Consider the following 22,610-nt stretch of genomic DNA (forward strand, 5'->3'; position numbering starts at 1 on the left):
AATTCTAGGATCACGACCAATTCCACACCTATTTTCCCAACTATTCAATGTGACTAATTGTGAGTAGTGAAATAAATGTTGTAGATCTTAGTCACATTATGCCATAAGATTGTTGTGAAAAATAGGTGTGGAATTAGTTGTGGTCTTAGAATAACTCATAATGTAATCCATATGGTGGAGTGTTTACAATCAGGGCCAGCCCTATCACTGGGCCAATTAGTCCGTCGCCTTATGCTTCCAAGTGGAACATGACCCCAAATTTTAACCAATTGAAATATTTCTCTATCTATAAAAGTAATTATTATGCCCAATAGATTAAAAACAAGAGAGTATGTTATGAGCACAACAAAATATCACAATAGTTTCACAACATTTCTAAATTAAAGTGCCAACTCACACATTGGGTTCACCACAATCTCTGATTTAAATCTTTTGCTATGTTAATTTAGGAATTTTGTATAATTATTGTGACTTTTTTTTTTTTTTGTCCCTAGCATTATTTAAAAGAAATTGTTTATCAAAGTCACACATAAAAAAAATAAAAAATAAAAAAAATTAGTAAAGTGTAAGTGGACCACCATCCACTCATTTCTTTTTAATAAAAATTTATCTTTGTAGATTTATTTATATACTAGTTAACAAAAAAAATTAATTAAATTTTCTGAAAAAATAATTGTGGGGGCCAATTAATCAGGAGGTAGTGTTAAGTCTGTACTAACTGGGTTTATGGCTCAATCCAAGGACATTAGACCATCTGAAGATGTCCAGATGAGATTATAAGGGGAACAAAGTAAAGAGAAAAATAGAGATAATAAAAGATAAGTCCAACGAATATTCGAAGAGAAAAGTCATCTCAGTAACAAGGGTCCGAGGTCAGTAAGAATGTCATATCATCATGGACCTTCTTCGAAGTTACATCGCAACTAAGGGTTAGACGATGGACAAAGGGTAAGAAAGGAGAAGGGCAACAAATATCTTTAAAAAGCTGTTACCTCCACATTAAATGTCTCCCAACCAATTCTCTAACCGCATTAATGTGGAGGTGATGCCTGAACAGTGATCAAGTAGCCTTACAACTATTAGTTGATGGTTTTGGGAGGTGTTGGATGGGACAGGAAGAAGTTCTCCGAATCTAACCTACACGTGTATGGTAGGGATGACACCAAGATTGTAGTATATAGCATGGGAAGATGCACTAAAAAGGGAATCGGAAAAGAAATCAAGTAATTTTTACGATAAGACTGTAAACTCTTGTAAAACTTTGTTGATGAACAAGACAATATAATATAAGCTCTTCAGACTATTCCGAGGACAGACTTTCTTATCTTACTTGTGTTTAGTAGCCTTAAATTAGCAAATTTTATCGTTTTTTTTTATGGAGTAGATCTAGTTCTTTCATTCACGCTCTATAAATTTATTGTTTGGGCTTCTTGACCTAAAACCCAATCCGATATTAAGTCCGATCCAATTTCAGTCCTTACAATAATCATATCTCAAAAGGGTTCTCTAGATAATTTGTTACTATATATAATAATAAAAAAATTAGGTGAAAGTCTCCGCATTTAAAAAAAAAAAATTAGATAACTCACAAATGAACAAGAAATTCATTATAAAAAAAAAAAAAAAAAAAAAAAAAAAAAAATTGCTTCTAAACAAATTAGAAGAATGGATTTTAAGTAAAAAAATTATTTCATAAAATTTAAATATATAAAAGCCTTACTTTAAATGTCGCCTTAGGCCCAAAATCTCTTGAACCAGCCTTGTTTATAATTATCAACTTAAGTGCTTATACAAATGAATTCAAATAGGGCCTTAATGATAAAGAGGTTTGTGGTTTTTCTTATAAAGAATTGAAATATATATACACACACATAAAGACCTATAAGAATTATATCATTTTTGGCATTAAGCTTAGGTGTTTAATATTGCCAATAAATGAATAAAAATTCAAAACTATATTCAATTTAAGGCCAAAACGAGCTATAAGATCCTGAGTTTTTGTTAAATTTGACATTCTATACACATAAAAATAGAGAAATATTTACACATTTTATATTTTTTAGTCGAAAAGGGAAGTTTTATTTATTTAAGTAAACTATTTATACATAGTGAGATCTCTCGTGGATACCCAGATACATTAAGTTTCATACATAATAGCGGTACACACAATAGAGACAACAATCATATTCGTCTACAATGGTCTCTTGTTTGCAAGTCATTTTCATCGGTCCATCTAGGCAACTAGTTGCTATTGGTTTCACACAAAAAACGAGTCACGTCCTACAATTAGAAATCAAAATAGCAAAATTCGATGCAATTACACCATTGAATGTTAGCCAATCAAAGTAGTACTATTTTGCGAATCAAAATTTCAAAATTAGTACATATTACCTTTGGTGGTGGTTAGACAGTAGGTAAAAGTAAAAACTAAAACGTGTACACATCAATTCGTGATGAAAACTACATGCACGTGTACTTCGCAAGTCCTGATTTGGACACACATAATGGTTATGGTCCAACACAATTCCAAAGGTGTATGATATGATATCATCAGAAAAAATCCAAAAACGTTACATTTTTTTGGATCAAAAAGTGGTCATTATTAACTAACCAAAAAACAGACTCAAAAAAAAAAAAAAAAACTTTGCCATCAAAAACCCAAATAAACCAAAAAAGAAAGTAAACAACCCTTGTTCTTTCCTATAATGGCATCAGCTGCTGCCGCCACCACCACCACCACACCAACCCATTCTTCTTCTTCTATTAGAACTCACCGTTTCAAGCCCTCTATACATTTGCCCTTTAGGTTCCGCAGATTTACGCCCACCTACCCCTCTGCTTCTTCGCTCGCTATCTCTTGCACTATCTCCACCCGTGACCCACCGGAGCTCCGAATGGACGAAAACGGATCTTCCACCCGACTCCAGAGACCCGATTCGTTCGGCCGTTTCGGCAAGTTTGGCGGGAAGTACGTCCCTGAAACCCTAATGCACGCCCTCTCCGAGCTCGAGTCTGCTTTCCATGCTCTCGCTGGTGACCACGAGTTTCAGGTTCTCTCCTCCATTTCAATCCTTTCAATTGTGTTTGGTTCCGTGGAAAGTTTGGGAAAAAGAAAAAGAGTGAATTTTTCTTGGGGGTGAAAATGAAATGCTTGAAGTTTTGTTTGGATTTTTAGTGTGGGGATTGATAAGACCTTAATTGCTTAATGTGATTACTTTGAGGATTGGATAATTTGTTTGAAAAGAAGGACCTATTTTGTGGGACTTGTTGGGGTTCTTCATTTTTGAATATTTGTTTTCAATTTTGGTTTGTTTTTTGTGCTTTGGCTGTGTTTGGTTCTGTTGGAAGTTTGGGAAAAGAAATTAGTTTTGAGGAGCAAATTGGTATGGTATTGAATGCAGAAAATGATTTTGGTGTTGCTAGAGTAGAAGCTCTATATTGCAATTTGAAAAGCTTTTTTCATTTTGTTTGGATTTGTAAAAATGTGGGCTAATGAGCTATATAGGCATATAGCTCAAATGGTACTTCCTTGTCTCATAATAATGGTGAGGTCGTGGGTTTTAGACCCACTCCAGTGTGTGCAGCTTACCAATAATTTTTATTAAAAAAAAAAAAAAAAATTCTCTAGAAATGTGGGGTTATTTTGGTTTCCTTAATTTTCTCAATTACCAAATGGAAGGTCTTAAGGAAATGGTTATCTTGGCATAGGCTTTTATTGCCTTGATTTTCATGTTATTTTGATGTGTTATGGTAGTATTAGCTTAGTGTGGGATTGATGAGACTCTGATATGGGACTTTACTGCTTACTATGAATTTTGAGGAATCCATTATTGATTACAAAAAAGAAGTTTGTATCTTACGTCTTGGCATTGCAATGAACCTTAAATTTTTTTTTTTTAGAGAAAATTTTACTTGTTTTTGTTTGCCAAAGCTGAATTAGACTATAAAGTTCAATCTTCATTGAAAATGTAATTGACTACTCAAGTATCTTTTTGGGGGGGGGGGGGGGGGAGGAACTCTGATTGCGTGTGTGTTTCTGTGTGAATATATGTCAAAGCTATTGAATTTAGGGGAAATATTCGATTTTGCAGAAAGAACTGAACGGGATCTTGAAAGACTATGTAGGGAGGGAGAGTCCTCTTTATTTTGCAGAGCGGCTGACGGAGCATTATAAGCGTCCCAATGGTGAAGGTCCACTCATTTACCTCAAGAGAGAAGATCTGAATCATACTGGGGCTCACAAGATCAACAATGCCATTGCCCAAGCTTTGCTTGCTAAGCGGTTGGGCAAAAAGCGGATTATTGCTGAAACTGGAGCTGGTCAGCATGGAGTTGCAACAGCGACTGTTTGTGCTCGGTTTGGTTTGCAATGTATCATTTATATGGGCGCACAAGATATGGAGAGGCAGGCACTTAATGTCTTCAGAATGCGGCTTCTTGGAGCTGAGGTTGGTTGTCATAGTTTTCATCCTTCAGTTCTTTGAGCTATGTAGCCTAATTTATACATAGACCATTTCACAATCCCATGGTTCATTTAACTGGTCTGATTAGACATTGCATATTTTCCAGCACTGCTGTTTCATTTTCTCTCATCATAACAAAGTTAAAGTAATCCTAGAAGTTGAGGAATCCTTTGTGATGTTAGCAGCCTTATTTGAATAATGTTCTTTTAACTGGCTCTTCGTTATATATATATCTGAAGCAAACTTTGTACTATGTACCAAGCAGGGCCAAACAGAAACATACTTCTGGCTGTTCTTATAGGCAGACAGTGCTAAATGAGATTGTTGCCTAGGTGTTCCAGTCTGAGCTGGTTTTACATTCTTTCTTTGCTATTAAGCTTTTAGGTCACCCATCTTTTACTTATAGTATGGAATCCATTCTGCTGATAATTAGCAATCTCTTGGTTTTGCAACTGTTTGTAAGGAGTCTTTGGGATTGGGAACACAATTTGTATATGTCATTGATTCCTCTTTTGAATATTTTCTTTCTTTTAATTATTTTTTTCATTAAATGCCACCATCAAATTCTCTTAAAAATCATTTTTAGGTTCTTGGGATGACAAGATTCATTTAGTTCCTGATATATTACTAATTGTAGTATTTAAAGGGCTCAGATGGATTTTTATGTTGCAGTTATCCTCAATTTTTATATGAAATTGCTCTTGCCAATGTTGCATCATTAAGTTATGAATTTCTCTTTTCCTATTACAGGTTAGACCAGTCCATTCTGGGACAGCCACCCTGAAAGATGCAACATCAGAAGCTATTAGGGACTGGGTAACAAATGTAGAGACGACTCATTATATTTTGGGCTCGGTTGCTGGGCCACATCCATACCCCATGATGGTTCGAGAATTCCACGCGGTAATTGGTAAAGAAACCAGAAAACAAGCACTGGAAAAATGGGGAGGGGGACCAGACGTTCTGGTCGCATGTGTTGGTGGAGGTTCGAATGCCATGGGGCTCTTCCATGAGTTTGTAGATGACAAAGATGTAAGGTTAATTGGTGTGGAAGCTGCAGGGTTTGGATTGGATAGTGGTAAGCATGCTGCTACTCTGACAAAAGGGGAAGTTGGGGTTTTGCATGGAGCTATGAGCTATTTATTACAGGATGATGATGGGCAAATCATTGAACCACATTCCATAAGTGCGGGGTAAGACAGTTGATTGATTTTTTCCATTATCACATTTGGTGTAATTTATGTTGTATTCTTTCTAAATGTACATATTGTCTTTATGGCTTATAGCTTGGATTATCCTGGAGTTGGGCCAGAGCACAGTTACTTGAAAGATATAGGACGTGCTGAATATTATAGTGTCACAGATGATGAAGCATTAGAAGGTATGGCGTCTACAAACTTCTTTACGTTTTCTGTTGTATTCTTGGGGTTTTCCCCGCCCCCCGCAGGGGGGGGGGGGGGTGCTGGTAATTTTTTATTTTATTTTATTTTATTTCGGAAGGGGGGTCAATTATGTCATACATGATGATGAGTATTGCATTGCATTGATTGTTGCTAATAATATGTTTATATCTGCGACATTTGACATTATTATGGGGATGCATGTTGTCTCTTTGCCAATGAGTTTTTTCCTTTTTCTAATAGGATAAATTTTGAAACTTAACATACAAGGCCTAAATAACACTGTTATCAAATTAGAGTCCTCTAATGTACTATGATAGTATGATGTATTTGTCATTCAACCATCAATTTCTTGTCTCTTTGTAGAAGTCATTTTCTTTTCAGTTACTTTTCTTGCCAAAAAAAAGGTAAAAAGGCCTCTAGTAGCACATGGTTGATCATCTTCTTCCTTTTTCTTTTGGGGAGAGAGAGAGAGAGAGAGAGAGAACAGCTTCTATTTATTTGAAGTTTAGACAAACTAGAAAAGAATTGAAAAGAATCACATTTTCTGAAAAAAAAAATTTCCATGTTTTTACAACACAGATGGTTGTTGATCAAAGATCATTATGATGGAAACTTTTTCTGCTGTTGAAAACGTCAACCTTGATTCCATGTTTACAAACGTATTTTGTCTCACATTCACCTTGTTTTGGATTTGCAATCTTGTCATGAATGACTTGATATGATGAACTAACCAATACAGTTTACTAGAACATTATTTTACCTCTAGCTTTACATGAATGGTTTATTTTCAGAAGAAGGCATGTTTTTGATGGTTTAGGTGTTGGATTACAGTATATTGATAGAACATAATCTTAATAGTCTTGTTGGAATTATATAAACTTGGGAAACCACCATGTATTGGCTTGGAGGAAAACTTTGTCCACCCAGAAAAATGCCTGTTTGCTGTTTCCAACTGATAATGAGGCCCTGAATGCTTTTTTTGAGGTTACGTATGAGCAATCTACCATTACTGGCAAAATCTGTTATTTCACTGTTGCCCTAGGTTGAAGTTGCTTTTAAAATTGTCTTTTTATCCACTTAAATCTGTTCCTTTATTGGTTATTTTTTTATATGTAGCTTTCAAGAGATTATCTCGACTAGAGGGCATAATCCCAGCTTTGGAGACGTCTCATGCACTGGCTTATTTGGAGCAGCTCTGCCCTACTCTCCCCAATGGAACTAGGGTTGTGCTTAATTTAAGTGGCAGAGGGGATAAGGATGTTCAAACAGCTATCAAGCGTTTGCAGCTTTGATGGTGGTGTTCATGTATGCGGTATGCCATTACAAATAAACTAAAGAACACCCTCTTTGTTTTTTTTTTTTTTTTGGGTTGAGATGTTTCAGTTTTGTTTGTCACTTGTAAGACTATTTTCAACCCTTTGATACTCAAGTTTAAAACAAATTTGGAATGTATAAATGCAGTTATCACTGCAGATCATCTTTATATTGTAGTTTTCAGTGAATGGCTGCAGATTGCTTGAGAGTTTCATCTGGGCATCTAGGAGCACTCTGATGCTTCTTTTTGAAAGAGATGCTTTATCGAAGTTCATATTTGAAAGATAAGAAAACATGTTCGCATAATGTGGTGGTAGAAAGTTCTCAAACACTATATTAATAGCTTGACTAGTTAAAATTCTGGTTTACAGATAATGGCGTTTGATAACATTTTATCAGTGTGCAACATAATCATTAGTGTCCAGTTCCTAGATTTTCAACACACAGTGGACCACCTTTTGAAAAGATACCACTTGATCAACCTTGAACCGAAATCCACTCTACACCAACACTGCAAAATCACAACTCCAAAGTACATGAGAAGCAGTTTCAGCCTCCTCCAAGCAGTGGACAGAAGCAAACGTAGAAGATATCCCCCTGTGAATTAAATTTGTTGTTGTAGGAAGTATACCTACCCTCACTTGGCACACGCCATATAAATGATTTGATTCATTTATGAGGAACCGAAACAGCCCAAAGGCCATTCCAAAAATAATGCACACCCTTTTGATTGGATGAAGAGCCCTCTGATGTTATTTTATATCTTAGGAGTCGCATCCTTCACTAATAATTCATGAATTTTTCACAACAAATTTTCCATTTGAGTCACCCATCCACAATGACAAATCCAGCTGACATCTAATCGTCTATGAGACAAAGGTATACTTGATTTGGGAAGCTTCAAAGGGGGAGAAAAATAGAATCAGTCAACTGAGAATTCCACAGTGGTTGCAAATTCGCGTAGGTGTCCCATATCGAACAGGTACGATAAAGTTTTGTAAGATAGCTGCTATAGAAAGGAAGCTCATTTTGCTTTCAATAATACGCAGCCACGCGGTGAGCACAGAGCGAACTATTCTTTCGCCTTTTACTAAAGAATACCGTGTGCACGCCGCAAATAGTGGCATACGCCTATTTTTGGAGGGGTTTCTCCCAAAGGGAAGCTCCTAAAAATACTATTCTAACGTTTTCAGAACCCTGTTTCAGCCTCTTTTAAGAAATATTGTGAAAGAACACGCAATTCCAGAAACTAAAATCTGTGGCTGTGATATATGGAAGTTTTGGATATTTAACTACACAGGAGTTGATGTATATAACATTTCATAAGATGTGACACTAGGTTTTCAGGTCATAACCACATAAACATTGAGACTCCACGGGTCACACTTAAGTATGGCATTTCCAGAAACATGCTTTAGGAGGTTTTGATGTATATATATTTATCGTATTTGATATATTTTTCAATTAAAAAAACCACTTTCTTTTTTTGATTAAAAAAAAGAAAAACTACTTTTAAAAGAACATATTTGATGATCTTTATAAAAATATTTTTTTCAAGAATAACTTTTTTAAAAAATTGAAAATACGACAATAAGGGATTTTTACATGGTCTACGTCAAAACTATTATTGATACCTATTTTTGCAATCCATGCCCCCGAAGGCCCAATGAGGAGAAATGCCCAAGTCAGCCCCAGGAATGAGTTGAGGTGTGGGCAAAGAAAAGGTAACTGGGCCGTACTCCAAGAGCTCGAAAAGTAAGAAAGCACACAAATGTGGCCCAAGCAATGGCCGAAAAAGAAAGAATATTTATTGAAAAAAAAAAAAAAAAGCCCAAAGTGGGCTCATAGGCCCTCTTTAAGAGAGGGGTAATGCAGAGGAGTAGGGATGACAATTTTTGCCCGACCCGTGGGTACCCGGCCCGACCTGACCCTAATGGGCCGGGTTTTACCCGATCTGATTAGGAATAAGGTCGGGTATGGGTTTTTAAAAAAAAAAAAAACCCGAAGCGGGTCCGGGTTTTATCAAAAAAATCCGAGACCCAACCCGAGACCCGACCCGAAACCCGGTACCCTAAATTACAAAAATACCCTATATATATACCTACAATCTAACCCTAATCCCTCATTTCTTCAGCCTCCCTCAGTCTGACACTCCCTCTCCCTCAGCTCAGTCCCTCATTTCAGCTCACTCCAACACTCCCTCATTTCAGCTCAGTCACACCTCCCTCGCCTCCTCACCCTCACTCCGACACTCCCTTAGCACACGGCCTCACAGCCCTCACTCACTCTCAGTCACTGCCTCACGCACATGCCCTCACTCATGCAGTCATGCCACGCCTCGCCTTCTCACTCTCACGGCCTCGCTCTTTCTCGGGACCTTACGTACACCTCGCTCTTCCTCTGTTGTCCGATTTGTAAAGCTTTTTTATATGATCTCACTCATTTCGATTATTTTGAGTATCTGCTATTGCTCCATTGACCTTCGTCATAGTAGCCACATTTTGTGTATATATTACTTGTGCTGATAAGGAAGGTGTAGCAATTGTAAGTACTCTTAATTTAATCATTTTGATTTTGTGTTTAGCTTGCCACAAAAAGGATTTGACAAGCTCACATTGTAGTTTCTTTTACTGTGTACACCTCGCTCTTCCTCTGTTGTTCGATTTGATGATAAAGAGGCAAAATGTATGATCTATCATTGCGATTTTTGGATTTGATAAAGAGGCAAAATGTTCGGTTTTTGTTTTAAAATTTTGGATTTTTTGATGATAAAGAGGCAAAATGTATGATCTATCATTGCGATTTTTGGATTTGATAAAGAGGCAAAATGTCCGGTTTTTGTTTTAAAATTTTGGATTTTTTTTTTCAGTGTTTCATTAAAATTTGTTTGGAGGTTTTGATTGTGTGGTGGTTCATTGAATTTGTTGTGATGATAATAATGTTTATTTGGGTTTTGGGTGGGTGAGGGTTTGGTTTATGGGTTAAGGTTTTTGTGGTGTTATTGGGTTTGTTTTGGTAATTATGATTGGATTTGATGATAAGTAATACATTGGGGATGTTGAAATCAGTGAAACTAAGCGTGAAATATGGTAGTGAATTTTTGTCCACATATCTTTTACCTAATTCAAGCCTCAAAGCATTCTGTTCCCCTGTTCTTTCCCTTCATATCTGCATAGTTTGTTTAATGGAAGAAATTGTTTGTTTTTTGTGTTTGTTGGGAATGTAGAGCCTAAAACGGAGATGGAAGACACAAACACAGACACAAACAAATCTGGTTCTTCCTCGCCAAGTGGCTCTCCCTTGAGAACCGGACGTTGTCCCTTGCCAACTATGCGGTCTCCTTCGCCATTTTCACGATCACCCTCACCATTGTCGCCTGACAGCTCACCCTCAGGATCACTATTAAACAACGAGTAAGTATTTGAATTCGTAGTTAATCATGTTTAATTATGATTGCGTTGATAGAGTTTGTGAATCTGTGTAATTATGAATTTGTGCCTATCAATCAATGAGTATGTGTAATAATAAATTTGTGATAATTTGTTTTGATTCTAACTCTCAAACTTCTGAACCAATTAGGAATCCGAAATCCCCGACGGTGGACTTAGTGGGAGAAGACTTAGAGGTAAAGGAACAAGAAGGGACAGAGGAAAAGGGAGAGCAAGAGCCTACAAATGAGGATTTGGATACAAGTAAAAAAAGAAAAACTACCTCAGATGTTTGGGCTCATTTTACAAGGAAGAAAGTTAATGGGAAATTTAAAGCCCAATGCCATCATTGTAACAAACTTTACTTGGGTGAGTCTAGCCAATATACAACTCATTTGCGTAATCATTTAGCAAGATGTCCACGAATGAAGTTTAAAGATATAAGGGATATGCGACAACAAATCTTAATTAAACAACAAAATAAGGTGGATGAAACTATGAGTTTGAATACTTACCAATTTGATCAAGTTAGAGTGAGGAATAAGCTTGCTCGTATGGTCATCCTACATGAATATCCATTTTCAGTAGTTGACCACATTGGGTTTAGAGAATTTGTGGCTGATCTTCAACCTATGTTTAAACTTGTCACAAGAAATACTTTGAAGAGTGACATTCTTAAAATCTATGATAATGAGAAGGAGAAAGCTTTGCAGATGACAGACAAGAATGGAAGTAGGATGGCAATTAAAACTGATATGTGGACTTCAAGTAACAAAAAGAGAGGGTTTATGGTCATTACCGCTCATTTTATTGATCATACTTGGACGTTGTAAAGCCGGGTTTTAAGTTAATTTTTTTATCTGTAAATTGAATGTTAAAAACTTTACATTTAGAATGTTTATTGAGTTATGTTAAATTGAATGTTTATTGAGTTATATTATAATTATTCATATTATTTTTCTAGGCTTGTTTATGTTCCTTCTCCACACACGAAAGATGTCCTTGCTGAAATCCTTGTTGATTGTTTTTTAGAGTGGAACATTGATAGGAAGTTGTCTACAATAACTGTTGATAATTGTAGTACTAATGATGTCATGATAAGACTTCTCTTGAATAAGCTTGATACTAGTTCTCTTATATTGGGTGGGTCTATGTTACATATGAGGTGTGCTACACATATTTTAAATTTGATTATTCAAGATGGGTTGTCTCTTATTGGTGATGGTATTGAAAGGATTCGTGATAGTGTGATTTATTGAATTGGGTCACCAAAAAGGAGACTGAAATTTGAAAAAAATGCACGTCAATTGCGTGTTCAATGCACCAAAGAGTTAGTCTTAGATTGTAAAACTCGTTGAAATTTAACTTACTTAATGCTTTCTACTGCATTGATTTATAAAAATGTTTTCTCGCGTTTGGCTAAACGTGAAACATCTTATACTTGTCTACCACATGATTATGATTGGGAGGTAGCTAAAGATATTTGTGGGAGGTTGGAGTTGTTTCATAGTGTGACTGAGTTTTTTTCTGGTCGTAAGTACCCCACAACTAATCTGTATTTTGCTTTGGTGTGTGAGTTGAAAATTGCATTGAATGAATGAAGTTTGTCTTCAAGTGAGATGATAAGTACGATAGCAGAAAGCATGCTTGCTAAATTTAATTCTTATTGGGCTAATGTTAGTGTTGTTATGGCTGTTGCTGCTATCTTAGATAAAAAATATAAGATGAAGTTATTGGAGTTTTATTATCCTAACATTTATGGTGATAATTCTGATTTGGAGATTGAAAAAATTAAGAATCTTTGTTATGATTTGCTTGATGAGTATGGAGATTTAGATGAGTCTCCTGTAGATAATGAAGGAAGTTCTCATATGCCTGCAAGTACTTCAAATCAAGTGGCACAAATGAAATTTAGGTTGAGTGGGGCAATGTCATGTTTTGATTTGTTTGTGAACAATAGTTCAAGTAGTTCAAAGAAACATGGGAGTGCTAGAATGAAATTTGATCATTTCATAGATGAGGGACTGTTGAAGAGGAGTGAAGACTTTGATATTTTGGCATGGTGGAAAAGTAATGGTCTCAAATATCCTACTTTACAAAGGATTGCAAGAAATATTTTAGCCATTCCCGTTACAACTGTTGCTTTAGAATCTACCTTTAGCAATAGTGGGAGACTTTTAAGTCCACACTGTAGTAGGCTACATCCCAAGACTATAGAGGCAATGATGTGTGCTCAGAATTGGTTATGAAGTAAAATCAACGGTTAGCAATTGTCTAATTTCTATTTATAAAATCAAAATTATGTTTTTATATTTACTAGTTACAGTTTGATGAAGTTTATTCCATTTTTTAATTCATTGTTGTTGTAGGTTCTTTAACTATATCTAGAGATTGTACATTTCAATCAATTCTTGATGATGGGGAGCCAAATGAAGAAGATGGGGGTTGTGTCACAATTAATTCATAGTTGGTGATTTTAGTTATGATTTTGTTGATTAATGATTAAATAGTTATCTTAGCTTGGTGATTTATTGATTTAAAATCTTAGTTATGATTTATTGAATTATGATTATGGTATTAGTTATGGTTTATTGATTTATAGATTTATAAGTAACAGATGATTTATTGATTTATGATTTGGATTGATTTGGCATTTGGGGTTTGGGCCACATTATCTAGGCTTGAATGTAGGCAAAAATAAATTTGGGCTTCAATTCTTTTTTTTTTTTTGGTTGGGCTTGGCATTTGGGCCACGTTATCTAGGCTTGAATGTAGGCAAAAATAAATTTGGGCTTCAATTCTTTTTTTTTTTTGGTTGGGCCACGAATTGGACCCAATCCCTTAACGAGGCCCATAGGGCCCGACGGGGGTGAGTTTGAGCCCCGGGAAAAAAACCCGCTTAGTAAACGGGTCGGGTCCGGGTATAGAAAAACCCGCCTCGAACCCGACCCGTTGCCATTCCTACATAAGAGTAGAATGACCCTTATTGAAGAGTAAAATGGGTCTTGAAAAGCCCAAAAGTGAAAGAGTAAGATAAGACCCGACAAATGTTGCCCAGCAAAATCCAATGAAAAAGAAAGGGGAGGAGCCAAAAAGCCAGTAAGTCCAGCCCAGCAGGATGTAATATGGCAAGCTTAAGAAGCCCATGCTGCTCTTACCCAGGGGATGAGGGAAAACCTTAATTCTGCGAGGGTAAAAACAGTGAAACAACACCAGGTAATAGTGGCAAAAAATGCACGGGAAAGAAAAAGAAAAAGCATAAGAAAGAAACAGAGTAGAACGACCAGAGTCCCACCAATTTGTAACCTAGCCAATGCAAGGGAGGTGGGACCCGTGGCTGAAGAGATTACAGAGAGGATGGTTTGGAAGAGCTCTTTTGGGAGATTCTCTACTAAAAAAGCGTCTTTGCCAAAATGGTAATAAACTGGTGGGAACCGTTTGATGCATGCTAGAGAGTGAAGACAAAGGGAATTAAGACTCAGGAGATACATAATACATTGCATAATGATACTAACCTAACAAAAATGAAAGTCCATCTTAGCATTATTTCTTGACAATATCTCCATTCCACTTGTTATCATATGCCTTACTCATCAAGCTTAAGAGCCATGTGTGGACTTCTACCCCTTGTCTTGGTTTTCATATGATGCAAAATTTCAAAAGCCACCAAGCTGATGTTTGTTAGTAATCCCCTAGGAACAAATGCTCTTTGATTTTCAGAGATGATGCAGAGCAGCACCTTTTTCATCCTGTTAGGTAGAACTCTCCACGGCCATAGTTTTAACTCTTAACGCACGTATGAAGTGCTTTCAAATTCGCGTATATGTCCCATATAGAACAGATACAATAAAGTTGTATAAGATAGCTGTAATAAAATGGAAACTCATTTCGTTTCCAAACCACGCAGCCACGCGGTGAGCACAGAGCGAACTATTCTTTCGCCTTTTACTAAAGAATACCGTGTGCACGCCGCAAATAGTGGCATACGCCTATTTTTGGAGGGGTTTCTCCTAAGGGGAAGCTCCCAAAAATACAAGTTTAACATTTTCAATACGTTGTTTCAGTCTCTTTTAAGAAATATAGTTAAAGAACCCGCAATTCCAGAAACTAGATCTTTAGCTGTGACATAGGGAAATTTTAGATATTTAAATACACAAGGAGGTCATGTACGTAACATTTCATATGATGAGTGACTTGTTGGATGGACTCTATTCATACCACAATGTCATGACAGTAAGCCATCATAACAATGAGTCTCAACAGCATGAGCTATTGTGGATTTTAAGAGAATAGACTCCAAATCCTTTTCCTTATCGAACACAGCTAAAAATGGGTTTTCCTTTTTTGGGTTGAAAGCCTCATTAAACTGCTTGAACAATAAACTAAATTAATATTTGAGCTTGCTTTTCTTCATCAAAATTTCACCCCCTTCCCCTACTTCAGCCACAGAATTTCAAATTCTTCCATAACTTCGCAGAACCATCATCCATTTTTCTACAAGAGAAGAAGAGTAGAAGCAAAGAGAACAGAACGAAAACAAAACAATGAACGAGGAGATGAGAGGTTTGAAAGCTTGGGGCATTGACTATTACACATTCATTAGTGTACATGGCCCTATACATCATCTATTTCATCTGTTAAATGTGAATATGCTTATGTGATGATATGTGAAATTGAGATAATTTAGCCCAACCCTACTCATTAAAGAATTTAATTCAGAGCAAAATCCATCCAGTTCACTAAAGCAACTCATGGCATAAATTGAGATAGCCTGAACTACTGTTATGATCAAGATCTTCCTACCAGCTTGAAATAAAATCTTCTCCTTCCACCCTTCAATTTTTTTTTTATGAACTGGACTCTTTATCTCTTCAAAAGCCAAACTCTTGCCTCTACCAATTAAAGGAGGTAACTGAAGGTACTTCTCAAAAGGAACCAGAGAAGTTGCACGTAAAGCTGTCCTAGTATCATTCTTCACACAGGCATAGTGTTTAAACTGAAAAACGAGAACGTCTTACCAAAATTCGAATTTTTTCCCGATGCCCGTCCATACAACTCAAGGGTTCCGATATATAGCCAGACATTCCTCCATTGTGGCTTTACAAAACAAAAGGCTACCATTCACAAAAAATAAGTGAAAAATCTTTGGACCTCTCGAGATTGACACACCTCTAATATTGACTTCTCTCTCATCACGTCTCAATAACGCAGATGGACCTTCAGCACAAATGAAAAATGGGTAGGGAGACAGGATTTCCTTGCCTAATTCCTTGTCCCGGTCTAATGTAGCCCATCTTTAGCATTATTGCTTGTAAATTCCGCATTCCACTCTATCATAGACCTTACTCAAATTCAGCTTTGGAGCCATGCTTGGACTTATCTTGGTTTTCATCCTGTTAGTTACAACCTTCCACTCCATTTTATACATCACATTACATGAGCTAAAGGAAGAAATTATTATTCTCCGTTCCCATTAGCCTGGCACTTTTGTCTCAAGAAGGCCAAAGTCTCTCCACGGCCATAGTCTTATTTTACGCATGTATGAAGAATTGCTTTCAAATTCGCGAAGATGTCCCATATTGAACACATACATTAAGGTTGTGTAAGATTGCTGTTATTAAAACGGTAAGTCATTTTATTGTCAAAAGTACGCAGCCACGCGGTGAGCACAGAGCGAACTATTCTTTCGCCTTTTACTAAAGAATACCGTGTGCGCGCCGCAAATAGTGGCATACGCCTATTTTTGGAGGGGTTCTCCCAAAGGGAAGCTCCTAAAAATACTAGTCTAACATTTTCAAAACCTTGTTTCAGCCTCTTTTAAGAAATATTGTTAAAGAACACGCAATTCCAGAAACTAAAATCTATGGCTGTGATATATGGAAGTTTCAGTTATTTAACTACATAGGAGGTGATGTATATAACATTTCATATGATGAGTGACTTGTTGGATGGCCATCATATAACCTCATCACAATGAGACTCCACAGCTTGAGCTATTGTGGATTTTAAGAGAATAGACTCCAAATCCTTTTCCTTCTCGAACACAGCTAAGAATAGGCTTTCCTTTTTTGTGTTGAAAGCCTCATTAAACTGCTTGAACAATAAACTAAATATTTGAGCTTGCTTTCGTCATCAAAATTTCACCCCCCTTCCCCTACTTCAGCCACGAAGAGTTTCAAATTCTTCCATAAATTCACAAAACCATCATCCATTTTTCTACAGGAGAAGAACAGTAGAAGCAAAGAGAACAGAACCAAAACGAAAAGAAGAGTAGAAGCAGAGAGAACAGAACGAAAATAAAATGATGAATGAGGAGATGAGAGGTTTGAAAGCTTGGGGCATTGACTATCGCACACTTTAGTTTACATGGCCCTATACAACATCTATTTCATGTGTTAAATGTGAACATGCTTATATGAGCATATGTGAAATTATGAATATTATGTGTATAAAGTGGCAGTGTGAAACTATTTATCGTATTTAATTTTTTTAATTAAAAAAACCACTGTTTTTTTGATAAAAAATAAAACTACTTTTAAAAGAGAATATTTTGCTTATCTTTCTAAAGAAATTGTTTTCAAGAATAATTTATTTAAAAAATTGAAAATACAATGATAGGGAAATTTACATGGTCTACGTCAAAAAAATTTCTGAGAACCTGGCAACCTAGTGACCCCATGGTAAGTTCTTAGGCCACTAGCTTGACTCGAAAAGTAGTCTACAAAAAAATGTTAATTTACTATAAAATTTATCACAAAAAAATTTATTAATTGATGTGATAATGAATATAATCAATACTACACATCAATAAGATAATAAATGAGTGTTTGAATTATTTTTTTGTGATTAGTAACATATTAGGTTGTAAGACCTATATAGCAAAATTTGTAATATCTAAAACACGGCTTTTGTAAGTACCACCAACCTCTGATTTGTTAGTGGCACACATTCAATTCATTCTTTTTGGAAGACTTGTGAATAAAAATGGTAAAACTCTATGGAAAATTTTAAATTCATTGGCTTATTTTGCTTATTTAAACAAGTTAGACAAGTCAAGGGTTGTGCCGATGACTTGAGGTTGCAACGGGTTTCAATAATCTTGGTGTTGCAACAATTGAGTTCAAGATCGGTGTCCAAGCCTTTTTGTGTGAGAGAGAGAAACGTTGGAGGTAATAAAAAAAGATTCATTTGCATGCTACAATACCAAAGAGAAGAAATAATTTGCTAGGCTACTAATACAATACCTGACCAAGCCTGACAAAGATACTATAGCGTTTTTTCAATTTAGCTAGCATGTGGCTAGCACGGTGAGAAGCATTGTTTTGAGCAGGGCTAGCTAGAATTTGACTGGGAAAATCATCTATAAGCTAGTAGCTAGCCCAATGTGAATGCTGAAAGCTAAAACAAACATACAACTGAGTATTTTACCAATTTTGCTAGATTGGATGTATGAGTGTTAGTATGGACTATGGAGCACTCTGATGCTTCTTTTTGAAAGATAACTGCTTTATCAAAGTTCATATTTGAATGATAAGAAAACACGTTCGCATAATGTGGTGGTAGAAAGTTCTCAAGCATTATTTTAATAGCTTGGCTATCTTTACATAGTTGAAAATTTCTGTTTTTCAGATATGCTGTTTGATATCATTTTATCAGCGTGCACAATCCCTAGAAAGGTTCCACTACCCCATGTTTTGGACGGAGGGAGATGGAGGTAGGGGAGGGCAGATAGTCAGAATATACCAAAATTTAGTACATTCCGACTACCTGCATAATCCTCTCTCCTCTCCCTCTTATCTTTTTATGTCTCAAACATAACCATTAGTGTCCAGTTCCTAGATTTTCAACATAGTGAACCACCTCTTAAATGGACAAAAATCTTGTATTCGTCCAGTGTATAGTTGTGGGACTCATATGTTTGTCTCACATAGGTCTTATATGCTGGGTGTATAAGATACTTTCTCTTTGAAAGGATATGACTTGATCAAACCTTGAATCGAAATCCACTCCACACCGACTCTGCAAAATCACAACTCCAAAGCACATGAGAAACAGTTTCAGCCTCCTTCAAGCAGTAGACACAAGCAAATGTAGAAGATATTCCTTTGTCAAGCAAATGACTTGATTCATTTATGAGAAACCAAGAAAGCCCAAAGACCATTCCAAATATCATGAGCATTACCCTTGAGTCTCATCCTTCACACCTGTTGTAAAATAGCAAAAGCTCAAATTATCAAAATTGATTGTGAAAATATTTTAGGATTGTGAAAGATCTTCAAACTAATAATAAGAACGAAGAAAATTAATCCAAAAGAAAATAGACACAAAACACCAAGATTTACGTGGTTCGGCTATAGCTTACATCCACGGGTGACGACAAACAAATTTCACTATAACAAATTTGGGATAATACAAATTGGTGTAGAGGTATTCTCACAAATCCAAATCTCAAATACACCCAAATAGCTCTCTCTCACAAATACAAAACCAAAGAACCAAAGGTTTACAAATACCAAATACCAAATGCAAATTGCACACAAACCAAAGAGAGAGCCACAAAGCAAATCCAAAAGTTGCAACACAGCAAGAGAGAGTAAATCACCAAACCGCAGAACCAAAACTAAGCGGCAACAAACCCCTCTCACTATTCCAAATTGCAACCCACAAATATCAAAGAACCAAACGAAGAGAAAGCCTTTTTTTCACACACTCTCATCTTTCTCTCTAATTTTCTGTAGCAGTACTATGCTTATATAGGAGACTTGATTCGGCTAGTATATCCAAAACCAAAAAAGACTAGACTTCTTTTCCACACACAAAGGAGAATCACTCCTATTCGAAAAGGAATTCCAAATCAAGTAGTAGACAAGACTTCAAATAGAGCCTAATAACTTCAAGTAACAGTTACCCAAAATGAATAAAGTTCATTTCTTATCCAAATCCAACAAAGAGTTGAACTCCTAATTCGAGCCATATTCTACAAGACCTTCACTAATAACTTGACTTTCCACTCTGAATTTTCCATTTGAGGTACCCATCCACACTAACGAGTCCGGCTTGAATTTGAGAAGCTACAAAGGGAAGAAAATAGAATCAATCAAGAATTTCTAAAAGATGGGGACGTGAATGCATTTTCTAGAATAACTATATATGGTGAAACTATCTTTCGTCCATGTTTTGATGCCAATCATTTATTACCTCAAACCCGAGCTTTATCACCAATCTTGAGCTGTATCACCCTTGTTTTTAAGTTCAAACACTATGCTTGGCATCAAAACAAAGTAAGTTCATTGCTTGGAAAGCATGGGACAAACTTTATTTCCTATTTTGATGCCAATCATTTATCACCAAAATTCAATTCTTGTCTGGATGCCCGTTCTCACAACTTAAGGGTTCTGATATAGCCAGACATTCTTCCGCTATGGCTTTACAAAATAAAATGCTATCATTTGCAAAAACTAAGTGAAAAATCTTTGGTCCTCTCGAGATTGACACACCTGCTATCAATAATGCAGATGGATCGCCTGCACAAATGAGAAAGGGGTAGGGAGATAGGATTTCCTTTCCTAATTCCTTGTCCCAGTCTAACGTAGCCCATCTTTAGCATTATTGCTTGTAAATTCTGCATTCCACTCTATCATAGGCCTTACTCAAATTCAGCTTTAGAGCCATGCTTGGACTTATCTTGGCTTTCATCCTGTTAGTTACAACCTTCAACTCCATTTTATACATCATATTACATGAGCTAAAGGAAGAAATTACTGTTCTCCGTTCCCATTAGCCTGGCACTTTTGCCTCAAGAAGACCAAAGTCTCTCCACGGCCATAGTCTTAATTTACGCATGTATGAAGAAGTGCTTTCAAATTCGCGTTGATGTCCCATATCGAACAGACAATAAAGTTGTGTAAGATAGCTGTTATTAAAATGGCAAGTCATTTCATTTCCAATACACGCAGCCACGCGGTGAGCACAGAGCGAACTATTCTTTCGCCTTTTACTAAAGAATACCGTCTGCACGCCGCAAATGGTGGCATACGCCTATTTTTGGAGGAGTTTATCCTATGGGAAAGCTCCTAAAAATGCTAGTTAAACATTTTCAAATCTTGTAATTCTTATTTATTGACTATGGATACGTATGGGTCCGTTTGGAAAATTAAAAAATATTGTAGTAAAATAATTTTTAAATGAAAATTAAAAAATACTGTAGTAAAATAATTTTTAAATGTGTAAATAGTACGTGAGATTCATTTTTAATATTTTTTTACGAATAAAGTAAATGTAGGTCTCATGAACAGTATGTAAACAGTATATGTACAGTAAAATTTGTCTCTAGTACAGTATATGAACAGTACTTTTACTGTTTATTCTCTGAAAAAAAAAAAAAAAAAAAAAATTCTTAAACGCACTCTTAATGCAAGAAACCAGTCCCGTTGCTGTGATGCTGGGTTAATAATCATACAAACTTTGTAGATATATAACTGCAATTTAAACAATAAATTAAATTCATTGGCAAAGCTGTTACATCTTTTTTTCTTCATCAAAATTTCAGCTTCAATGAGTATTAAAAGCTTCCATAAGTTTACAAAATCGTCATCCATTTTTTGTAGAAGAGAAGGAAAGTAGAAGCAGAACAGAAAGAAAATAAAAAGAAAGCCCTTAGGAGCGAGGAGATGAGAGGTTTGAAAGCTTGCTATTGCAAACGGAATGAGACACTCCTGAGCAAAAAAGAGACAGGACAGATGAGGAGTTTATACCACTTTCAAAAGAGTATTTCTCAATTTAATTGGTGATCTTTATAAATATACCGTTTCAAGAACAATTTCTTGAATAAAAAAAAGGACAATAGAGTATTTTTTTACATTGTCTATCTCAAAAATATTAAAGATGAAAGTTTTATGAGAACCTTGCAACCTAGTGACCCCATGGTCACTTTTTAGGCCACCAGCTCAACTTGAAAAGCCATCAAAAAAAAAAATGTTAAAAGTTATTTTATAAATTGATGTGCAAAGTTATTATAAAATTTATTTTTTAAAAAAATTTATAAATTGATAAATGAATGTAATTGATGCCACTTCAACAAAATAATAACCGAGACCTTCTCAGCACTAGCCATAGTTGCTAGAGATTTTAGAGGAAACATCATTAAAGTTTGGTCCAAAATCCATACCAAATGCTCCCCCATTTCAGCTGAAGCTTCTGCCATTCCTTGGGCTGTCCAGCTAGTGCATCAAGAATTTTGGAATCATATCATCGTAGAAGGTGACTCAAAAAAACTGTTTTGATCGTCTTTCTTCAAAAGAAGTAACCCCCTATTGGTCCATCGCTAATATTATGTGCAATACTTGACTTTAAGTCCAGGTTCTCATGATGTCTTTTTTTTTTTTTTTTGAAAGAGTTCTCATGATGTCTTTTTCGTTGAATTAAGAGGGACTGTAATGTGGCTGCCCATGCTGCTGCAAAACTATCTCTCAATGCCAAAAAAGGAAAAACTTTTTTTTCAATAAAGGAAAAAAAAAAAAAAAACCATCCTTTGATTTATAAATGGCCACAAATCCAAAGATAATACTTGTTGCACACAAGCTATTATACACGTTTCATTTTTTAACTGAAACCGTGATATGGAATCACGATTTCCAAGTTTAAAATTGACTTCAAGTCATTATTTCAGTTTAAGAATGGGGTGTTTAAAAATGTGTAACAATTTGTGTGTAATAAATACCCCTAATCCAATTCATTCTTTTTGAAAAACTCGTGAATAAACAATTCATTGTCTTATTTTGCTTATTTAAATAAGTTAAATATGGGTTATGCTGGCTTGCGATTTGAAGTTTGCTAGGTTTTGAAAATCATGGTATTGCAACAGATTTTTTTTTTAATAAAAAAAATTAATAATTAGGAGTGAAATATCTCTGTTGAAAACACAATAAGATACTAGATGAGTTACAAAGCTTTTCACATGGTATTGCAACAGTTGAGTTCAAGATCGGCGTCCAAGCCCTTTT

General features: G+C 35.8%; 1 protein-coding gene and 4 non-coding genes across 5 annotated transcripts; all 5 read left to right on the forward strand.

Moving 5' to 3' along the window:
- Positions 1-2,533: 2,533 nt before the first annotated feature.
- On the forward strand, positions 2,534-7,394 carry LOC115950516 (tryptophan synthase beta chain 1). The gene is made up of 5 exons (XM_031067706.1): positions 2,534-3,050; positions 4,092-4,448; positions 5,214-5,656; positions 5,750-5,844; positions 6,983-7,394. Exons 1-5 carry the CDS (start codon positions 2,706-2,708, stop codon positions 7,156-7,158), a joined length of 1,416 nt encoding a protein of 471 aa, XP_030923566.1. The 5' UTR covers positions 2,534-2,705; the 3' UTR covers positions 7,159-7,394.
- An 833-nt stretch (positions 7,395-8,227) lies between these two features.
- On the forward strand, positions 8,228-8,345 carry LOC115951110. The gene has a single exon (XR_004083236.1). It is a non-coding gene; the product is annotated as a U5 spliceosomal RNA (small nuclear RNA).
- Positions 8,346-14,513: 6,168 nt separating this feature from the next.
- LOC115951111 lies at positions 14,514-14,629 on the forward strand. The gene has a single exon (XR_004083237.1). It is a non-coding gene; the product is annotated as a U5 spliceosomal RNA (small nuclear RNA).
- Positions 14,630-16,261: 1,632 nt separating this feature from the next.
- Positions 16,262-16,378, forward strand: LOC115951109. Its single transcript, XR_004083235.1, has one exon. It is a non-coding gene; the product is annotated as a U5 spliceosomal RNA (small nuclear RNA).
- Positions 16,379-20,562: 4,184 nt separating this feature from the next.
- On the forward strand, positions 20,563-20,680 carry LOC115951112. The gene has a single exon (XR_004083238.1). It is a non-coding gene; the product is annotated as a U5 spliceosomal RNA (small nuclear RNA).
- Positions 20,681-22,610: the final 1,930 nt, after the last annotated feature.

The sequence above is a fragment of the Quercus lobata genome, chromosome 6 (assembly GCF_001633185.2).
Source record: "Quercus lobata isolate SW786 chromosome 6, ValleyOak3.0 Primary Assembly, whole genome shotgun sequence".
Taxonomy (NCBI): domain Eukaryota; kingdom Viridiplantae; phylum Streptophyta; class Magnoliopsida; order Fagales; family Fagaceae; genus Quercus; species Quercus lobata.

Coding starts and splice junctions, on each gene's coding strand:
- LOC115950516 (XM_031067706.1), top strand. CDS start 2,706: ATGGCATCAGCTGCTGCCGCCACCACCACCACCACACCAACCCATTCT. Junction 4,449..5,213: donor TGCGGCTTCTTGGAGCTGAG/GTTGGTTGTCAT, acceptor TTCCTATTACAG/GTTAGACCAGTCCATTCTGG. Junction 5,657..5,749: donor CCACATTCCATAAGTGCGGG/GTAAGACAGTTG, acceptor TATGGCTTATAG/CTTGGATTATCCTGGAGTTG.